This window comes from Myodes glareolus, chromosome 26 (genome assembly GCF_982192425.1).
Source record: "Myodes glareolus chromosome 26, mMyoGla1.1, whole genome shotgun sequence".
Lineage (NCBI taxonomy): Eukaryota > Metazoa > Chordata > Mammalia > Rodentia > Cricetidae > Myodes > Myodes glareolus.
The window spans coordinates 23,851,095-23,869,377 of NC_142051.1; the positions used below are offsets into that span (position 1 = coordinate 23,851,095).

General features: G+C 38.3%; 1 protein-coding gene across 1 annotated transcript in view; it reads left to right on the forward strand.

Moving 5' to 3' along the window:
- The window catches only part of Ptprq (protein tyrosine phosphatase receptor type Q), a 189,302-nt gene that overhangs the window by 27,490 nt on the left and 143,529 nt on the right, over positions 1-18,283 (forward strand). The window contains exons 10-14 of the mRNA XM_048418794.3: positions 364-544; positions 1,916-2,077; positions 2,181-2,360; positions 2,959-3,066; positions 3,438-3,719. Of these exons, the coding sequence (XP_048274751.3) occupies positions 364-544; positions 1,916-2,077; positions 2,181-2,360; positions 2,959-3,066; positions 3,438-3,719 (913 nt within the window). The remainder of the gene's footprint in view (positions 1-363; positions 545-1,915; positions 2,078-2,180; positions 2,361-2,958; positions 3,067-3,437; positions 3,720-18,283) is intronic.

Genomic DNA, 18,283 nt, shown 5'->3' on the forward strand with positions numbered 1-18,283 from the left:
AAGGTAGAAAAACACATTTAATAATATGCTCAAAATACTATTTGTGGATGAGAAGTTAAATTATTTCAGTTACAAAAACTTAGCATGAAAATATCTAAATATACCATGTAGAACAGCAACACATGCTTGAAACTAATACCTCCTTTCCCTCAAAATACAGTATCAATCTAATAAGAACTAGAGTGATCATATTATGTTACCATGGTGCTGGGATTTAGTTGAGAACAAAATCTTGGAAAGTAAAGAACCCAATACTTATAGAAACGTTATTTTCTTGTAAGATGCATAATTCCAAAGTGACAAAATTTTAAGTCATGAAGCATTGAGTTTTCATTCTTTGTAAATACCGACTTTTTATTACAGTATATAAACAACCCCATGTCTCCAGAGATGATGAACCTAGTGGAACCAATGATAGGATTTTATGAGGGTTCTGCCGAGATATCTTCGGACCTGCACTCTATAGCTTCATTCATATATAACAGCCCCCCATACAGTGACTTTCCTGGCAGGACTAGAGCCGAAGACCAGAGTTCACCAGTTGGTAGGTAAAAATTTAATTCTCTCTGAAGCCATTGAAACCAATAGCTAACAGAGGTATGAACCTGAGTTTAGAGTTCAACCATGTTATTAATGGTCCATGGGCTGGAGTCAGATATTTCTTTTTAACTGTCGGATAGCCTCACGAAACAAATGGAAATGCCACCCAAGTGGTGACTGGCCCTCTCTAACCCATTTGACCTTCCTCCTAGAGAAAGTTGCACCCCAGAGTCTCTAGCCAAGCTGCATAGACAATCAGTTATTACAGTTGCCAAAGCAGGTGTGATGGGAAGGGATTAATATATCTTCAAATCATTTACAGGCTCCACATTCTCTGCAGCTCTTGACAAATAGGTTTTCAAATGTCACTAAAGGTAAATAGGTCAGAAAGTTACAACTCCAGTGCACGGTGTGATCAACAGGTGTAGGTGTCCCTGGGATGTGGTGATGTCATTACCGCGCACACTTGCTCTTTGGGGGTCAGTGAGGCTTACTGTTTCTGAAAGGAGAATGTAATACATGGTAAATTGAAGGTATGGATTAGATAACACAGGACCACCCTGTTTCTTATATTTTAAAAAAATTTTGGGTGGGAATAGTATGCTATTTCACTGCCTTTTCTATGATCTGATATTTGCCTCATTCCAAAATGAATGTTTTCTGATCTTCTATTTATGGTAGAATTAGTAAAAGAAAATAACATTCCAATCAATACGTCTTTCTTTTATGACTTTATGTTTCTTGTGCAGAGCCAATTGGCTCAATACTAAGAACTAAAAGACTCACAGTTTCTACTACAGCTGTTTCCTTATATATAGATCAAATTTAGTAGTTCTTAATTAAAAATACATATGCAAAATTTAAAAATAAAAGTCTTAGACCTTTTTGTAGGCACATGCATGTTTCAGTTAAGTGTTAAACAAGAATGTTTGCTGTAAGCAATCACGGGGACTAGCAAATGCATGATGAATTTAGAATCTGAATAAAGCATCCATTTCTTGAAGTCTACAATTAAAGTTTAGTGCTGATTTATAATGTTACCTTCTTAAATTACTTCCTAGTGTTTGCTTTTAGGAATGAAAACCTCAACTAGTCATTCCTGGAAAGTTATATTTCTTTTTCATAAAACACTGCTATCATGTTCTAAAACATTATATAGCAACTTAAAAGTCTATATTATGAGCACAAGATTTTTTTTATAGATATTGGAGAGTCTTTAAAATTCATAAAATGGTTACATTTATTATGAATTGTTTGTCTACTGTTCTGTGTATGAGAGGGCATGAAGATATTAATATGTCTTATTAGGTTTCATTGAGAAAAATAATTTTGATTATAGAGTAAAAATCTATTTTTTCTTGTTGATTTCAAATAGTAACCACCAAGAATCAGCACATAACTGACATCACCGCTGAACAGCTGTCTTATGTTATCCGGCGGCTTGTACCATACACCGAGCACACGATTAGTGTATCTGCTTTCACCATCATGGGCGAAGGACCACCAACAGTTCTCACGGTTAGGACACGTGAACAAGGTACAAATGCCTTTCCTTCCGAAACAAATACTTGCAAATATTATTCGTATTATTAATTCTTTGACTTCTTCATTCCTATTAACTGTTCATTCTTCTTTTCAAGTGCCAAGCGCCATCCAAACTATAAACTATAAAAACATTAGTTCTTCATCTATCTTGCTGTATTGGGATCCTCCAGAATACCCCAATGGGAAAATCACTCATTATACAATCTATGCCACGGAACTGGATACACACAGAGCTTTCCAGATGACTACTGTAGATACCAGCTTTCTCATCACAGGTAGAAGGAAACATCGTGTTTCTTTTTGCACTCCTCCTCCTCTGATAGAAATGTGCACTTCTTATACCTCTTAAATGCTGCAGGACACATTTCAGACTCTGTTGACATGTGCTTTTTGTATATCTTAGAAACATTTATGGCAGTAATGATACAGCCTATTTCTTCAACTACATCTACCCACAAAATATAAAAAAAGGTTATCATCACCACTTTCACAGAAATACCCATAACCTAAGAAATATTATACTTAGGGCATAGAAACAATTCATTATCGAGGACTTGAACAAATGAACTCACATGAAAATAACCCGAAACAACTCAGTTGACAGGGTGGATGTGACAGTTATCCCTGCTGTGTGCCAAAAATTCTTTTTCCCTCAGCTTTAAGTTATGGCCTTAACATTACAGGAAAGATCTCTAATATCATCTGCATGGAAAACCTTGAAGACCAAGGAATTTGGGGACAAGGAGTATATGGAAACTGACTGAGAGAACCAGTCCTTCTAAGAAATTATTCACATTAGCCCCATGGTGAAGGACACTAATCTAAAAATGTTATATTTTAAAGATTTTAAACAATTATGCTTCTGTCCTTTAGGGTTAAAGAAATATACAAGATACAAAATGAGAGTGGCTGCCTCAACTCATGTTGGGGAAGGTTCTTTGTCAGAAGAAAATGACGTCTTTGTAAGAACTCCAGAAGATGGTAAGAATGTACAGTGTATTTTTAATTAAGGAAGGAAGGATGGAAGGAATGAAGGAAGAAAGGAAGGAAGGAAGGAAGGAAGGAAGGAAGGAAGGAAGGAACAAAGGAAAGGAGGGAGGGAAGAAAGAAGGGAAGAAGGAAGGGAAGAGGGAAGAAGGAAGGAAGGAAAAAGGAAGAAAGGAGGGAGGGAGGGAGAAAGGGAGGGAGGGAAGGAGGAAGGGAGGGAAAGGAAAGCAAGGGAAGGGAAGGAAAGGGAAGGGAAGGGTATTATTCTCTTGAATAATAAACCTCTACCTTATGGAAAATTCAGTGTCTAAAACAATAAGCATGAAAAATTACATGTTTTAACCCTTTTTTTCTATCCTTCCCAGTGCCAGAATCCTCGCCTCAAGAGGTCAAAGTAACTGATGTATCTCCCAGTGACATGAGATTGAACTGGTCTCCACCTGAAAAACCTAACGGGATTATTATTGCCTATGAGGTGCTTTATCAAGATGCGGATGCTTTGTTTGTCAAGAACACCTCCACAACAAATATAGTCTTAAGTGACCTAAAACCTTATACCCTCTATAATATTTCTGTCCGGTCCTATACCAGACTTGGCCATGGCAATCAGTCATCCTCATTACTTTCTGTGCGGACATCAGAGACTGGTAAGGAAGTGTTTTTGTTTGCTTGCTTCATAATTAATTCTCACTTATGTAGTAAACACAGCTCTCAATTTCCTTGCTGTCTGTATTTTTATGAGTTAAAAAACTCTCATTGTTATAATTTGTATTAAAGAAATTTATTCATTTTTTTCTGGCAAAAAGTGTAGGGGGAAGTCTTAGCTGTTTTAAAATTTATAAGCTAATTTTCTATATAAATGATTTTTTTAATAAAAAAATCAGTGAAATGTTTAAACAAAAGACAATTAGAAAATACCAAAAACTCATCCATGTTTCTACAGACTTTAGGCTGAGTAGCTTCTTACTGTCAGCTTAGGTAAACTCAGTGGCACACTGATAAGACTAGATTCCTGCATTCTAAGAGGGATATAAAAGTATCAGTGTAAAGTTGGTGCACAAATCTGTATCACAAGACAGTTCTTAGGTAGCAGCCTAAGTTCAGCCTGTGTCTTAATAATGAAAGTAGAACGGGAAGGATTCTGTAGAGGTTGATGAATAGGCAGGCAGAGGTGTATGTATGTGTGTGTGTGTGTGTGTGTGTGTGTGCGTGCGTGCGTGCATGCGTATGTGTGTGTGTGTGTGTTAGGGGACATCCAAGCTAACCAAAATAACATAATAACATTTGTATCTTAGTTTCAGGGGTGTATGAGCAATTAGCACAAAATAAATATTTTGCCCGGTAATCTTGGTTTATTGGACACATATTGACATGATTACTATTAGGGCAAGTCTGCAATGTAGGCTAAGTGAGATCTAGTTGGAAAGTTACTGCTTCATCTACGTGTTTAAATAAATTAACTTATACTGACTGGCTATTGTCTGACCTCCATAAAGCTCTCATTTGGGAAGTCACAAAGAACCAAATACCGGCAAACCCATTTAGGTTAGCCAGATACAAATGTGAAGTTTTGTGCTTGCTTTTGAAGATCTAAAAATCTAGCAAGACAGTTTACCCACACGGAGTGTGATCTCTTGAGATTGTTGCACAGATTCAATACAATGAGATGTCCCAACATTGTGGATGCCATTGCAGAAGTAAGTAAGGGTGACAAAGCAGTCCTTTGTAGCATCAAGAACTGTCATACCCTTGAACACAACATAATTGTTATCAAATTACATGTTGTCATGCTTTGCTCATTTTATGAATATTGTGGCTAGAGACAGACTTTTCTTTAGAAGGATAATTGTTTCTTCGTGACTCAGTTTATTTACGTTTAGCCAATTTTTTTTTCTGAATGCCCGTTATGCGTCACAGTTTCTGTTCATGGCCTTCAAGTAAGTTATCGTCTTAATTCCAGAGTAGAGTGCAGCACTAAGTTATTGCTTTCCATCATGAAGAACTGGGGCTCCCAGAGGGTCATTTGTTCGGCAAACATACACAATATTCCACGACCTAATTTGCATAGAGCAGGGTAGAACGAAATGGTTGCCCTCCCTTCCAAGGTTCATATTAATTGCTGGAAATTTAATTGCTTAAGGCTAGCCAACTGGCAAGTGACGAAGCTGGAATTGAAGCCAACCCCATTAGTCATATAAAGCCCGTTTTGCTCTCAAAGCACATGCTGGGAAAAACATTTATAAAATGTACAGAGGATCTCTCAGTTCACGGAGGTGGTTGCCTATCTGAGCTTCGCATGACGCAAGGAAGAAAACGATCAAGCTTCATTCTATTGCGATTTTTGAAGAAGTGAGATGCTTATAAGATATTTTACTTCTTATGTGGTATACCAAGGACACCGCAGTTTAATGATGATTTATAAAAATGTTTCATGAACATTGCAGATATGTGACACTTTACTTTATATTGGGAAAAGTACACTGATTTCCTTTTTATTATCTGTTTTATTTATAAGGCAGAAATAAGTGAATATTAGAATTTAACTTGAAATGTAATTTCAAATGAGAATTTTACTTTCGGGAACGATAGAAGAAAACATGTTGAACTCTCTATAGACAAAGAGAGGTAGAACTATTTTAATAAATGACCCATAAATCACATCAGATGAGGTAAAGCTCAGGCTTGCTGGTAGGGTCTCCTGGGCCCTGTTTCAGGGTTCATTTATTAGGCTCCCGATCGAGCTATGAAAACAACAATGTGGATGGGAAACCTACCCCTGAGCTTCCTGGCCCACCTGTTCTGGTGGGTCACACAGGGCTGGCTTGACAGTCTGCTGAGGAGCAGGAGGCCCATTCATGGAGGATCGTGTTTAATACTTGAGAGGCCCACTTCCCCTGGGGAAGGAGTCTCAAGGCCTCCTGCACAGTCTCCATGTGAATAGAAGAAGGCAGCGAGATTGACTCCGGTGAATTTTCCTGGCTCCTGTTGAGCTACCAGCTTTGGCTCCTTTGGCAGAAGGAAAAGGAGGGATTCTGAAGGATTCTAAGATATCGCCTGAAGACGAACAAGCTCAAAAGAGCTGTCTATTCCTTGAACTTAATAGTAGTATTAAACATAGATCTTTTTCTTATAAAAGACTCACACTTTCAGCCAAGCTGTATGTACAGTTATTGTGGTGAAAACTCATTGATATGAGAGTGTTGTTAATTACGAATAAGAGATTTAGGGGGTACAGAGACGTCTTGGCTGTTAAGAGCACTGCCTGATCTTCCAAAGGTCCTGAGTTCAATTCCCAGCAACCATATGGTGGCTCACAACCATCTGTAATGTGATCTGGTGCCCTTTTCTGGCCTGCAGGCATACATGGAGTCAGATAACTGTATACATAATAAATAAACAAATCTTAAAAAAGCAAAAAAAGGAGGAAAATTAATTATCTGTTCAAGATCCTTATTGGATTTAGAGAACTTGAGCTGGTTTATGTTTGGAAGTAACACGGAGGGTTCCAGTAGGGGCCATCAATTGAGGCTGATTTTAGGTTCATGTGAATAACTAAGTTTGGGTGTGTGTAGGTGTGTTTTTGGTACAGAATAGGCAATTTACAAATGAGGTTAGTTTTCTTATACCCAGTGTACAAATCAGCAAAATAACAAGAATCAATTAGAATGACTCCCTTGATGTCATAGACAGAATCTCTTTCCTTTTTACCACATAACTTTCTTTACGGTCATCCTTTAAGTAAATATTTTTTTTTAACTTTTCTGATTTGGGGAAATAACCACTAAACATTTGGACACAGATGTCTACTAAAACAGTGAAAAGAACACTATGAATTTTTTTGCATTAATGTATTAATACTATCTTTAAATTTGTTGATGTACTTCACAATTTTATATACCAAGTATACTGTCTTACAGCATCTTTGTAATAACATCCTTTATTATAATCATGAATCAAATTACAGCTTTTGTTTTTAGTTCTTGAATAGAATCCGTATATTCCAACAGTTAAGCATCATTGTGCGATTGCTACCATTGGGAGTACTCTGCCAGCTGAGAAAATTCTCGGTGTATCTTCACTCTCCACAATCAGTGAGTCATTGCTCTGACTGAAGACTCAGCTCTGGCTATCTCCTAAGGATAAATGAATAAAATATAAAGGCTGTCATGCTGAGCTCAGGGATATATTTTGTCCTGATTGCTGTTGGTAGGCAAGCTACGCCAGAGGGACACCTTTGCAAAATTTCTTTCATAGTCACAAGTTATACTACATTAAAGTTCTTATTTCCACAGCATTCTAACTAGCTTTTCTCCTCCTTATAATTGGAGAACTTTTTCACTTTTTTTTAAAATGGAAGGGGAAATGATGTAATTAGGTTTTAACTAAAATTATTACTTTAAAAAGTATATTTTAGTTAAAATATAATTGCTCTGGACCAGGCTCTGCAAATTTGCATATTGATTGGTGGCAGCTTTCTGTAGTAGTCTCAGTCTGCTTCAAAGAGAAATTTCCTTGATGAGAGGTCAAGGCTACACTTATCTGTGGGCGTAGGAACAAACATTTATAGATTGTCGGTAGGGAATATACCAGGCATGGTATCCCTCCTGTTGAGTGGGTTTTATGTCCATTTAGAGTGTTGTTGGTTACCACCAAGGTACTTGTGCCACTGTTGCGTCGGTAAGGTTATTGTGCCATGACGGTTGTTGATATGCTTCATAGGCATCACAGTTGGGTAGGACTGTTGTTGTTTCTGGCCTTTGCAAAGTGTTTTCTGGGCCCAGTTCCAGTGAATATATGTACAACCCCCCTAAACACACCTAAGGCACAGGGAACACTGTTGATATTGTCAGAGTCAGAGGATCAGGAAGTTTAATATGAGACTGTATCTCCTGGTAATACCAGAAATTACACCCATAAAGTCTCACCAACATGCATGCCCAGTATCAATCTGGGTGGAGAAAACCCATAAGGCCTCAACCCTTCCAAAGAAACTACAGGAAACCAAGGAAAGCTGGGAGTTGTTAAGGTGGTAGTCTTCTGTAAGAAGAACCCCACCAATTCGTTGTCCAGTGCAAAATGGTCAGTCCTGAAAATATACATACAGATGGCATTAAATGGACTGAACAGGTTAGGAATACACACACACACACACACACACACACACACACACACACACACATGTATATATATAGAAAGAGTACACTATTATAATATATATTCATGTGATATATTATATATCCATATATTAATCATACAAGCTTTAGTGAGACAAGAGGCAATGAATTTGAAGAAGAGTGAGGAGGGATATATAGTAGAGTTAGGAGGAAAAAAGTGGAAGGGAGAAATGTAGTTAAATTATAATTGAAAGAAGAAAAAATACATAATTACATCATTTCCCGCCTTCCTTTTACTAATTGAAAACTGTTCCATTTCCCCTCCTTTCTACTCAACCATAAAGCAACTTGTTATTCTTTTCAGATTCATAGCTTATTTTCCTTTTATTTTTATTTTTATACAAACACACATAAATAAATAAAAATATAACCAGCTGAGTTTATTTTGTGTTGCTTGTGTGATGATGATTTCAGGAATGAGCACTTAATGTTGGATAATCAATTAAGGGAATCATGCTTGAGGAAGGTTAATTTTTCCTCCCTCTGCAACCATTCATTAGTGGAATTTTAGGGTTACTTATGCATACTATCATAGCATCTTCAAATAATAGAATTTTGATTTCTTCCTTCCTTGCTTATATCCTCTTGGTCTCCTTCAGTTTGTCTTATTGCTTAAGATAAGACTACAACTATTGTATAGAATTGGTATGTAGAGAATAGACAACTTTGTCTTATTCCTGATTTTTGTGGAATTGTTTTGAGTTTCTTTCTATTTAAGTTAATATTGGCTATGGACTTTCTGTAAACTGCTTTTATCATGTTTTGGTATATCCCTTGTATCCCCAATGTCTCTAGGACTTTTATCATGAAGGGATGTTTATTTTCTCAAAGGCCTTTTCTGCATCTAGTGAGATGATCTTGTTTTCTTTTTTCTTTCAGTTGTTGTTTTTTTTTTAATAGTTTGGATTACATTTACAGATTAATACATTGAACTGTCCCTGCCTCCCTGGGATGAAGCCCCCTTGATCATGGTAGATGATATTTTTCATGTGCACTTGGATTTGATTTGCAAATATTTTGTTGAAAGTTTTCATCTATGTTAGTAAGGGAAATTAATCCATAATTCGTTTTGTTGTTGTTGTTGGGTTTTTATGTGGTTTGGCTACCAGGATGACTATGGCCCTGCCAAACAAATTGGACAAGGTTCCTTCTGTTTCAATTTTGTGGAATAATTTAAGGAGTATTGGCATTAACTCTTTTGAAAGTCTGGGAAAATTCTGTGCTAAAACCATGTGGCACTAGGTTTGGGGTTGGGAGACTTTAATTATGGCATCTACTAAAATAGAAGTTGTATGTCTGTTTAAATTGTTTGTCTGATATGGATTTAACTTTAGTAAAGTAGTATGTATTGATAAAGTTATCTTTTTCTATTTTTTTTTTTAGCTTTCCAATTTGGAAAAGTATGGGATTTTAAAGCATCATCCTTTGATTCTCTGGGTTTCCCTGATGTCTGTTGTTAGATTCTCTTTTTCATTTCTAATTTTGTTAATTTGAATATTCATTCTCTTCCTTTTAGTGAATTTGGATAAGGATTTGTCAATCACACTGATTTTCTCAAAGAACCAACTCTTTGTTTCATTGATTTTTTTTCTTTCTGCTATTGTTTCTATTATATTGATTTTAGTGCTGATCTTATTCCTTGCCATCTACCCCTTTTGGGTGTGTCCTCTTTTCAGTCTAGAGCTTTCATGTGTGGTGTTAAGTTACTAATATGAGATCTCTCTATTTTTTCTTCATAGAGGCAATTGTTATTGCTAAATGTTATTGCTCTTAGACCCACCTTCACTGTGTCTGTCTCACAAGTTTGCATGTGCTGTGAATTCATTTTAATTTATATCAAAAGTATTTAATTTCTATCTTAATTTCATTCCGTTTTCATTGAGTAATGAGTTGTTCATTTTCCATGAGCTTGCAAGCTGTTTTTCTGTTGTTGCTGATATCCAGCTTTAATCTGTAGTGGTCTGATAGGATGGAAGGAAATATTTAAATTTTCTCATATTGGTTGAGACTTGCTTTGGGCCTAAATATGTAGTCAGTTTTTGAAGAAAATCCAGGAGATGCTTAGAAAAATCTATACTATGTTGTGTTCAGGTGAAATGTTCTGTAGATATCTATTAGGTCCATTTGGTCTATAATTTCAGTTAGTTCCAGCATGTCTCTGCTTAATTTGTGTCTGGATGACCTGTCTATCAGTGAGAGCAAGATGATGAAGTCTCCCGCTATTGTTATGTAAGGATCAATATATGATATTAGCTGTAGTAGTGTTTCTTTTACTTGGTTACCATTGAAAGTTCATAGATAATAAGAATAACCATGTTCTGTTGGAATTTTCCTTTGATGAGCATGTAGTATCCTTCCCTATCTCTTCTGATTAGCTTTGGTTTGAAGTCTATTTTTATTTTGTTTTGCTTTATTTTATTTTTATGTACCTGGTGCTATGTCTGCACATACACATGGATGCCATGAGAAGGCAACAGATCCCATTACAGATGGTTGTGAGGCACCATGTGGCTGCTGTAACTTGAACTTAAGACCTCTGGAAGAGCAGCCAGTGCTCGTAACTGCTGAGCCATCTCTCCAGCTCTTGAAGTCTATGTTGTCAGATTTTGAAATGGCCACAAAAGCTTGCTTCTTAGTTGTAGTTGCTTGGAATATCTTTTTCCACCTTTTTGCCCAGAAGAACTGTCTACCCTTAATATTGAGTTGTGTTTCTTTGATGCAGCTGAAATATTGATCTTATTTTCATATTCATTCTGTTATTCTGCCTTTTATTGGGCACTTTGAGACCTTTGATATTAAGAAATATCACTTAGTAATGCTTGTTAATTCTTGTGATGTTTTCTGTTTGGTGTGTGTGTATGTGTGCCCTCTCTTTTGATTTGCTGGTCTGGGGTTATTTATTCATTGTGTTTTCTTGGGTGAGGTTAACCTCCTTAGTTTAGTGTTTCTTTTCCAGTACCTTCTGTAGGACTGGATTCGTAAACAGATATTGCTTAAATTTGGTTTAATCCTTGCATGTCCTATTTTCTCCATCTATTGTGATTGAAAGTTTTGTTGGGTATAATAGTCTTGCCTGGCATTTGTGGTCTCTTGGAGTCTGTAGCATAACATCTGTTCAAGGCCTTCTGGCTTTTAGAGCCTCCACTAACAACTAGGTTAATGCTAATTGATCCGCCTTTGCATGTTGCTTATTATCTGCCCCCTTCCAGCATTTAACATTCTCTCTTTTATCTGTATGTTTAGTGTTTTGATTGTTATATGATGGTATGACTTACTTTTTTAGTTCAGTCCATTTGGTGTTCTGTTTGTTTCTTTTACCTTGATAGGTAGCTCCTTCTTCAGGTTAGTAAAATTTTCTTCTATTATTCTGATGAAAAAACATTTTCTTTACTTTTGTACTGGGATTCTTCTCCTTCCTCCATTATTCTTAGATGTGGTCTTTTCTTAGTGTACCAAATGTTCTGAATGTTTTGTGCAAGATTTTTTAAGATTTGATATTTTCTTTGACCAAGGTATCCACATCTTTTTTTTTTTCAAAGTTTATTAAATTATAAAAGTTTTCATTTCCGTCCCCTTCCAACACCCTCCCACTCCCCACACTTCTTCTCCTCCTCCCTCTCCATCCCTAAGAGTAGTCAGGGTTTCCTGCCCTGTGGGAAGTTCAAGTTCCTCCCTCCTCCCTCCAGGTCCAGGAAGGTGAGTATCCAAACAGACTGGATCCCAAAAAATCCAGTATATGCAGAGGAAACAAGTCCCAGTGTCATTGTCAATGGCTTTTCAGAAAGACTCCGGGCCAGCCACATTCAGAGAATCCGGCCACATTCAGAGAATCTGGTTGGATCACGTGCTCGTTCAGTTCCAGTCCAACTGGCCTTGGTAAACTCTCATTAGATCCGTTCCCTTGTATCAGTGGGTGATCACACCCCTCACGGTTCTGATTTCCTTTTTCATGTTCTTCCTCCTTCTGCTCCTCATTTGGACCTGGGGGGGCTCAGTCCGGTGCTCCAATGTGGGTCTCCGTCTGTATCGCCATCCATCATCGGATGAAGGTTCCCTCTGATCTTGCCTTCTTTGCTCACGTTCTCTTTCCTTCTGCTCCTCATTTGGACCTTGGGGGGCTCAGTCCGGTGCTCCAATGTGGGTCTCTGTCTCTATCTCCATCCATTGCCAGATGAAGGTTCCACATCTTCTATTGGATTTTCAATGCCTGATATTTTCTCTTCCATCTGTTATATTCTGTTTGTGAAGTTTGTCTCTGAGGTTCCTGTTCAAGTTCCTAACTTTTTATTTCCAGATTTTCCTCAGGTTTTTTTTTCAATTCGATTTCCATTTTCAGCTCTTGAGCTGTGTAATTTATTTCCTTCCACTGCTTGTGTTTTCATAGATTTCTTTAAGGGATTTATCTAATTTTCCTTTAAGGACTTCTATTGTACCCATGAGGCTCTTTTAAAGATTTTGTGTCATGGTTCAGCTATGTTGCAATCCTCAGGGCCTACTGTGGTAGGTAGGGTTTCTGGCCTCTAGAGGAGACATTATGTCCTTACTGTTACTGATTGTGTTTTTATGCTGGCCTCTGAGCATCTGGTTTGGGAAGATTGCAATTCTAGATTCTAATCTCTCATTTTGTCTTTGTTACATAGATTTTTTCCCATTGTTTCTGGTGCTTTTTCTCATTCTCAGGAGGGTGTGGTGGCTGTGTGTTGCCTGGTAGGGAATTTGTCTGCAATACTATTAGGTGTGGCCACTGAGGAGTCCAGGTAAAATGTGTTTCTAGGTTATGGGCAGTGCACTTAGGAATAGGGTGGGTTAGGAAGGAAGTCTGAAGAAGTCCACAGGAGGGAGAAAAGCAGGGTGTTCCACCAGGATCTGCTTAGTTCCCTGGCAATGGAAGAAGAACTTGAGGAAAGACCACAACAAATAGTCTGCTAACTTAAATGGGAGACAGAGAACATTTCCCACTAGGGAGGTTTTATTTATACAGACACATTTATAATTCTATGTGTGGGATTAAATGAGGAAAAATAAAGACAAAAAAGCATTCACAATGAGAAATTGCCAAATGTTGGAAGTAGGAAGAAATGCTGTGCGTTTGAAGAATGTTTTATACTTGTCTCATCAAGCTCTGAGACAGGTAGAAATAAGTGGAGCTGATTCCTGGGTACCAATCTAGGAAGTCTGATGATTCTTGCTAAGGTAAAACTGTTGGGGAATGATGGCACAAGAACATCATCTGATTCACACTTTTGGCATGTCTCTGCTGAATGTGTTGTACATGGGAAGATAGAAAAGTAAGTACGACTACTGGGCTGGTGTCATCTGAGTATCTGCGTGAAGGGTAGTGGCATTTATTGTGATGGGAGAAGTTCAAGGAAGCAGTCATTTATGGAAAGTTCAGTTCTCTTCTCAGGTAGGTTGTTGTCAAAAGGCAATTAATTCTCAAAGAATTCGTAAGTTTGAAGGCATCGGTCACAACATGTCTGTTATACAAAGTCAAAGGATAAGATTTCTCATAAGGATGAGCCACACAAGATAAAATAAGGAACACAGAATACCTTGGGCTATGTGACATTGAGGGATTGAGGATGAATCAATGAAAACCTAAGCAGTAGTAACCCATGCAGTGGAAGAAAAACCCATGGCCAGTTATTAGCAGTTAGAAGCCACTCACAAGGTCAAATGCTCTTGATGAATGAAGAGAGATGAAGACATGCATTTGATGGATGCTGTGGTAAGAGACGGCTGGCATTAGTGACATAAATGGAGTAGAATTCGTGGAAAAAAAAATGCCTGATTGGAGTTACGATTTAGAGAGCATGATGGGTAAGAGAGGATGGAATTTCAAGAATTTTAGATATTCAGTGAAAGATAGAATGGAACCATGTTTGAGGGGACAAGCTTTTAGGGAGACGGACTTTATACTCATTCCTTGATATGTATTACAACACATACGTGCTAACATGCCTTCCTAGGTCAGCTGAAGTCTGAGGTCTGAACAGCCAGGGAATGTAATCTAGAAGAATGAAGGCCTTGGAAAGCAATAATGAGGGAAGGCAGTTTATACAGATTTATGGTAGGAAGAAATCTTATTTTTTTAAATCAATGAAATGGGATACAAGCTTATCAAGTTAGAATAAGGAAGGGAAAGTTTATTGGCCTTTTGGGACAGATAAGGAAGGTTGAAATGCACATAAAAGAGTAGAAGATTGAACTAACTAGAAATATAGGCAACCAGTAATGAAAAAAAAAACCTCGTTATAATTTCAGGTTAGAAATTCAAGTGAGGCTGTTCCACGTGGAGAGATATTTCATGTAGTCATTTTCAGCTGTTACACTGGGAATGTTCGTATGAGGTAGAGTTGAGTTACACATCAATAGAGACTTGGCCAAAAAAGTAAGGTAGAAGCTGGAGTTGATAAAGACGGCTGAGTGGTGTGGGAAGTCCTTCTGTATATGTGTTGCTTTTATTGGTTAATGAATAAAGAATCTGGCTTGGTCTGTGATAGGGCAGAGTAGAGCCAGGTGTGGAAAACTAAACTGAATGCTGGAAGAAAGAAGGTGGAGTCATGGAGCTGCCAGAGGAGAAAGATGCAAGCTAGTAGCCGAAATCTTGTCGGTAGGTCACGAGCCTCACAGTAAAATCTAAAATAATAGAAATGGGTTAATTCTAGATGTAAGAGTTAGCTAGCAATATGCTTACGTGATGGGCCAAGCAGTGATTTAATTAATACAGTTTCTGAGTGATTACTTTGGTTCTGGACAGCTGGGAACAAACAAGCAGACTCCTACAACAGCTGAGTTGTGATTACAGTAGCTGCTGGGAAGTAGCCTCACTGTAGGGAAATAAGGACCCACCAAAGACAATGGGCAATGGGAACTTGATGAAAGGGAGATTTTGAAATGGGATTACAAGAGTCAGTAGACTGCAAAGGTAGGAGATAGACAAATGGAAGAACATTGGCTATTATTGGTAATCACCAAGCCTCAAGGGTTGCTAAATCAGGCCAGGTTTAACATGAAGTGGAAGAAAATATTATTAGAGTTAAAGAGATCAAGGCATGCAAAGTTCAGGGGATTACATGTATCATTTGTGTGGATGTTGATCTCGAAAAAGGTGGCAGAGAAAAAGCTAGTTTCCTGGGCTACACAAGTCCTTAAGATTTTTGGAGAAGTTATTTAGAAAAATGGTACAGCCTATTTAAGGAATGTGATTAAGGAATGAATCGATGCCTGATCGGACCGGATCGTAAAGTCTGTGATTCTTCAGGAAAAAGAAAGTAGAAAATGTCTGTACACAGAAGAGAGGAGACATAAATATATCTTACCAGGTCTTAGACCCTAGTGTTACTGAGATTATGAAGGAAAAACAAGTCCAGTTTCTGAGAGCCCTTGGGATCATCTTCTAGGTCAATCCAGACTTTCACTCAGCTACAGAGGATAACAGAAGCAGTTAAGGCGGCTGCTGAGGATTTCTGTCACCGCAGCACCTGCTTGGGATGGAACTAAAGATTTAGAAGTCTTAGGAAGGAAAAATAGGTTTATATTGCTAGACATTGCTACTGATAACTATGTATTAAATTATTATTTTTTATTAATGTTTTGCATTCTTGCATCAGGTTTTCTCCTAATGCCTTAACTGTAATAAGGACATGGTATCTATGCTTTCAGTGGTTTCTGAATTTTATTACTTTACTATGCTTGTAAGTAGAAATTTTGTCTACATATTTAGAATACCAATAATAAAAGATTAAATTCCTTTCTTTGGAGAGGGAAAAATCTCATAATAGGACCACAAAGTGCAATAATGTTCAGAATCTTAATTTACATTGGTGAATTGCTCCCTTGAACAGTCATTATTGTTACTGCTGTGAGAGGGAACTGTTATCTTACCATTGTTGCGACTGTGAAATTTCCTCTCCTTTCAAAATGTACCCATCTGTGGCAAAACAATGTTTCTTTTATGAGGGGCAAGGAGACCACCTGTCTGTGAATATAAGGATAAATGTTTAGAATATAGTGATGGCTACCACGAGTTCATATACATGTACATCACATTATACAGACTAAGCTGGTTATATTTATTTATTTAGGAACACACATACATGCACGCACCTACGCGTGCACACACACACATATGATATGTATAACTGTGGGTACAAATATTTTTTGAAATTGTAATAAACTACATTATTACCTCTTCCCTAACCCTTAAAATTAAACACACACACTCACACACAAAATACACTTCTCATTGCAGAATATCACTAGGACTCCTTTTATTGACTTTTTTTTTCCAGTCCTGTTTGGTTCTAACCTAGGTCTCTGTCCTTCCCAGCCTCTGGGTCCTGGGCTTCCAGGCAGTATCAGGGGCGAGCTCTCTCTTGTGAGGGTCTCAAGAAGGACCTGTCATTGGGCGGCCGTTTCCCAATTTCTGTGCCAAGTTTACTCCAGGACACTTTATAGGCTGGACAAATTGTAGGTTGAAGGCTTTGTGACTGGACTGGTGTCCAATCCCTCCACTGGAAGTCTTGCCTGGTTACAGGAGAAAGTCAGTTCATCTCAGTCTTACAATCCCCTATTATTAGGAATCTTAGCTAGGATATCCTTGTAAATTCCTGGGATTTTTCTGTTGGACTGGGTTTCTAGATCTTTCTAGATATACCTCTGATTCCAGTTGTTTCTCCCAGTACTCTCTCCCTCCATCCTCCCCCCACCACTGGATCCTTCATGTTCCTATCCCTACCTCCTTACCCCCACCCATCCCCGTGTTCCACCAAAGAGGAAATAGGATAGGCATCTTTTATAGTACTTCACTCAGAGGAATGGCAAGAAGGATCACATTTCTTCTGTCCTCTCTACTTGGACTGGTGGTGGGGTTCTCCCTCTCTGCCACTGTCCACCAGTCACCTGAGTACAGGAGCGACTGCTTACTTAAGCCTGAGATTCTCTAAGGTGAGCTCAATGTGCCCCTGGATTTCCAGTACCGTGGTCCTTGTGTAATTGCATTACTGGGGGCCCCAACTCCTCATGCAAGGGTGTTCCTTATCCTTCAGTTGTCCCAAGACATTACAATCATTCTATGGGCAAGCTAGATATTGTACCAGATTCATCCCCCCTCTGTTTTCCTTTCTGTCTGTCCTCCTCCCCCCATCTCTCTGTATGTGCATATGTGTGTGTGTGTGTGTTTGTGCATACATGGGTGTATGTAAGTGAGAATGGATAGATGTATGTCATAACAAGTTTCTGGGGCTAGAAGACAACAGTCAGGAGCTGGATTTTGCTTTGAACTTGTAGAGGTGGGACCTTTGTCATTGTTTGTGTTGTCCTTTGTCAACCTGCTGGCTGCCCACGGGATGTTGTTTTCCTCTCTACACCTCCCGTGCTACTGTAGGAGGATCACAGATGTGTAGTACCACACAAGGATTCTTTACATGGGTTCTGGGCTCCAGCGTGAGTTATGTGGCGTGTATAGAGACCACTTACTTGCTGAGCCGTCTTCCTGCTGCAGCTCTCCAGCTGCTTTTGCTTTTATGTCACATTGAGTTTTAGTTATTGTAGGTAAAGTATTCATTCGGTGCTGTCAATCTTCTCCGTGGCCCGAATTGGAATCCCATACATATGAGAACCACTTTCTACACTGCATTCAACGCAATGGGACCCTTGAATATAAAAAACCAGTCTTTTATTTAGGAATACCTTATACTCTTAGGAAATGCTTTTATTCTCAAGCTATATTACTCAGCCTCCGATTCAAGACAATTTCTTTTATTCTTTTCTTTTTTTTGATTTTTTTTATTTAATTAATTAAAAAGTTTCATTTATTATACATACCGGCCACAGTCTCCTCTCCTTCCTTTCCTCCCATTCGCTTCCCCCTGCTTCTCCTCTCTACCCTGTCCCACTAGCCACTCCTCCTCCATCTTGGTTCAGAAATGGAGGTAGGCCTCCCATGGGAGTCAATAAAGCATGGCGCTTCAAGTTTAGGCAGGGCCAAGCTTACCCTCCAAGGCTGGACAAGGCAACTTAGCACAAAGAATAGG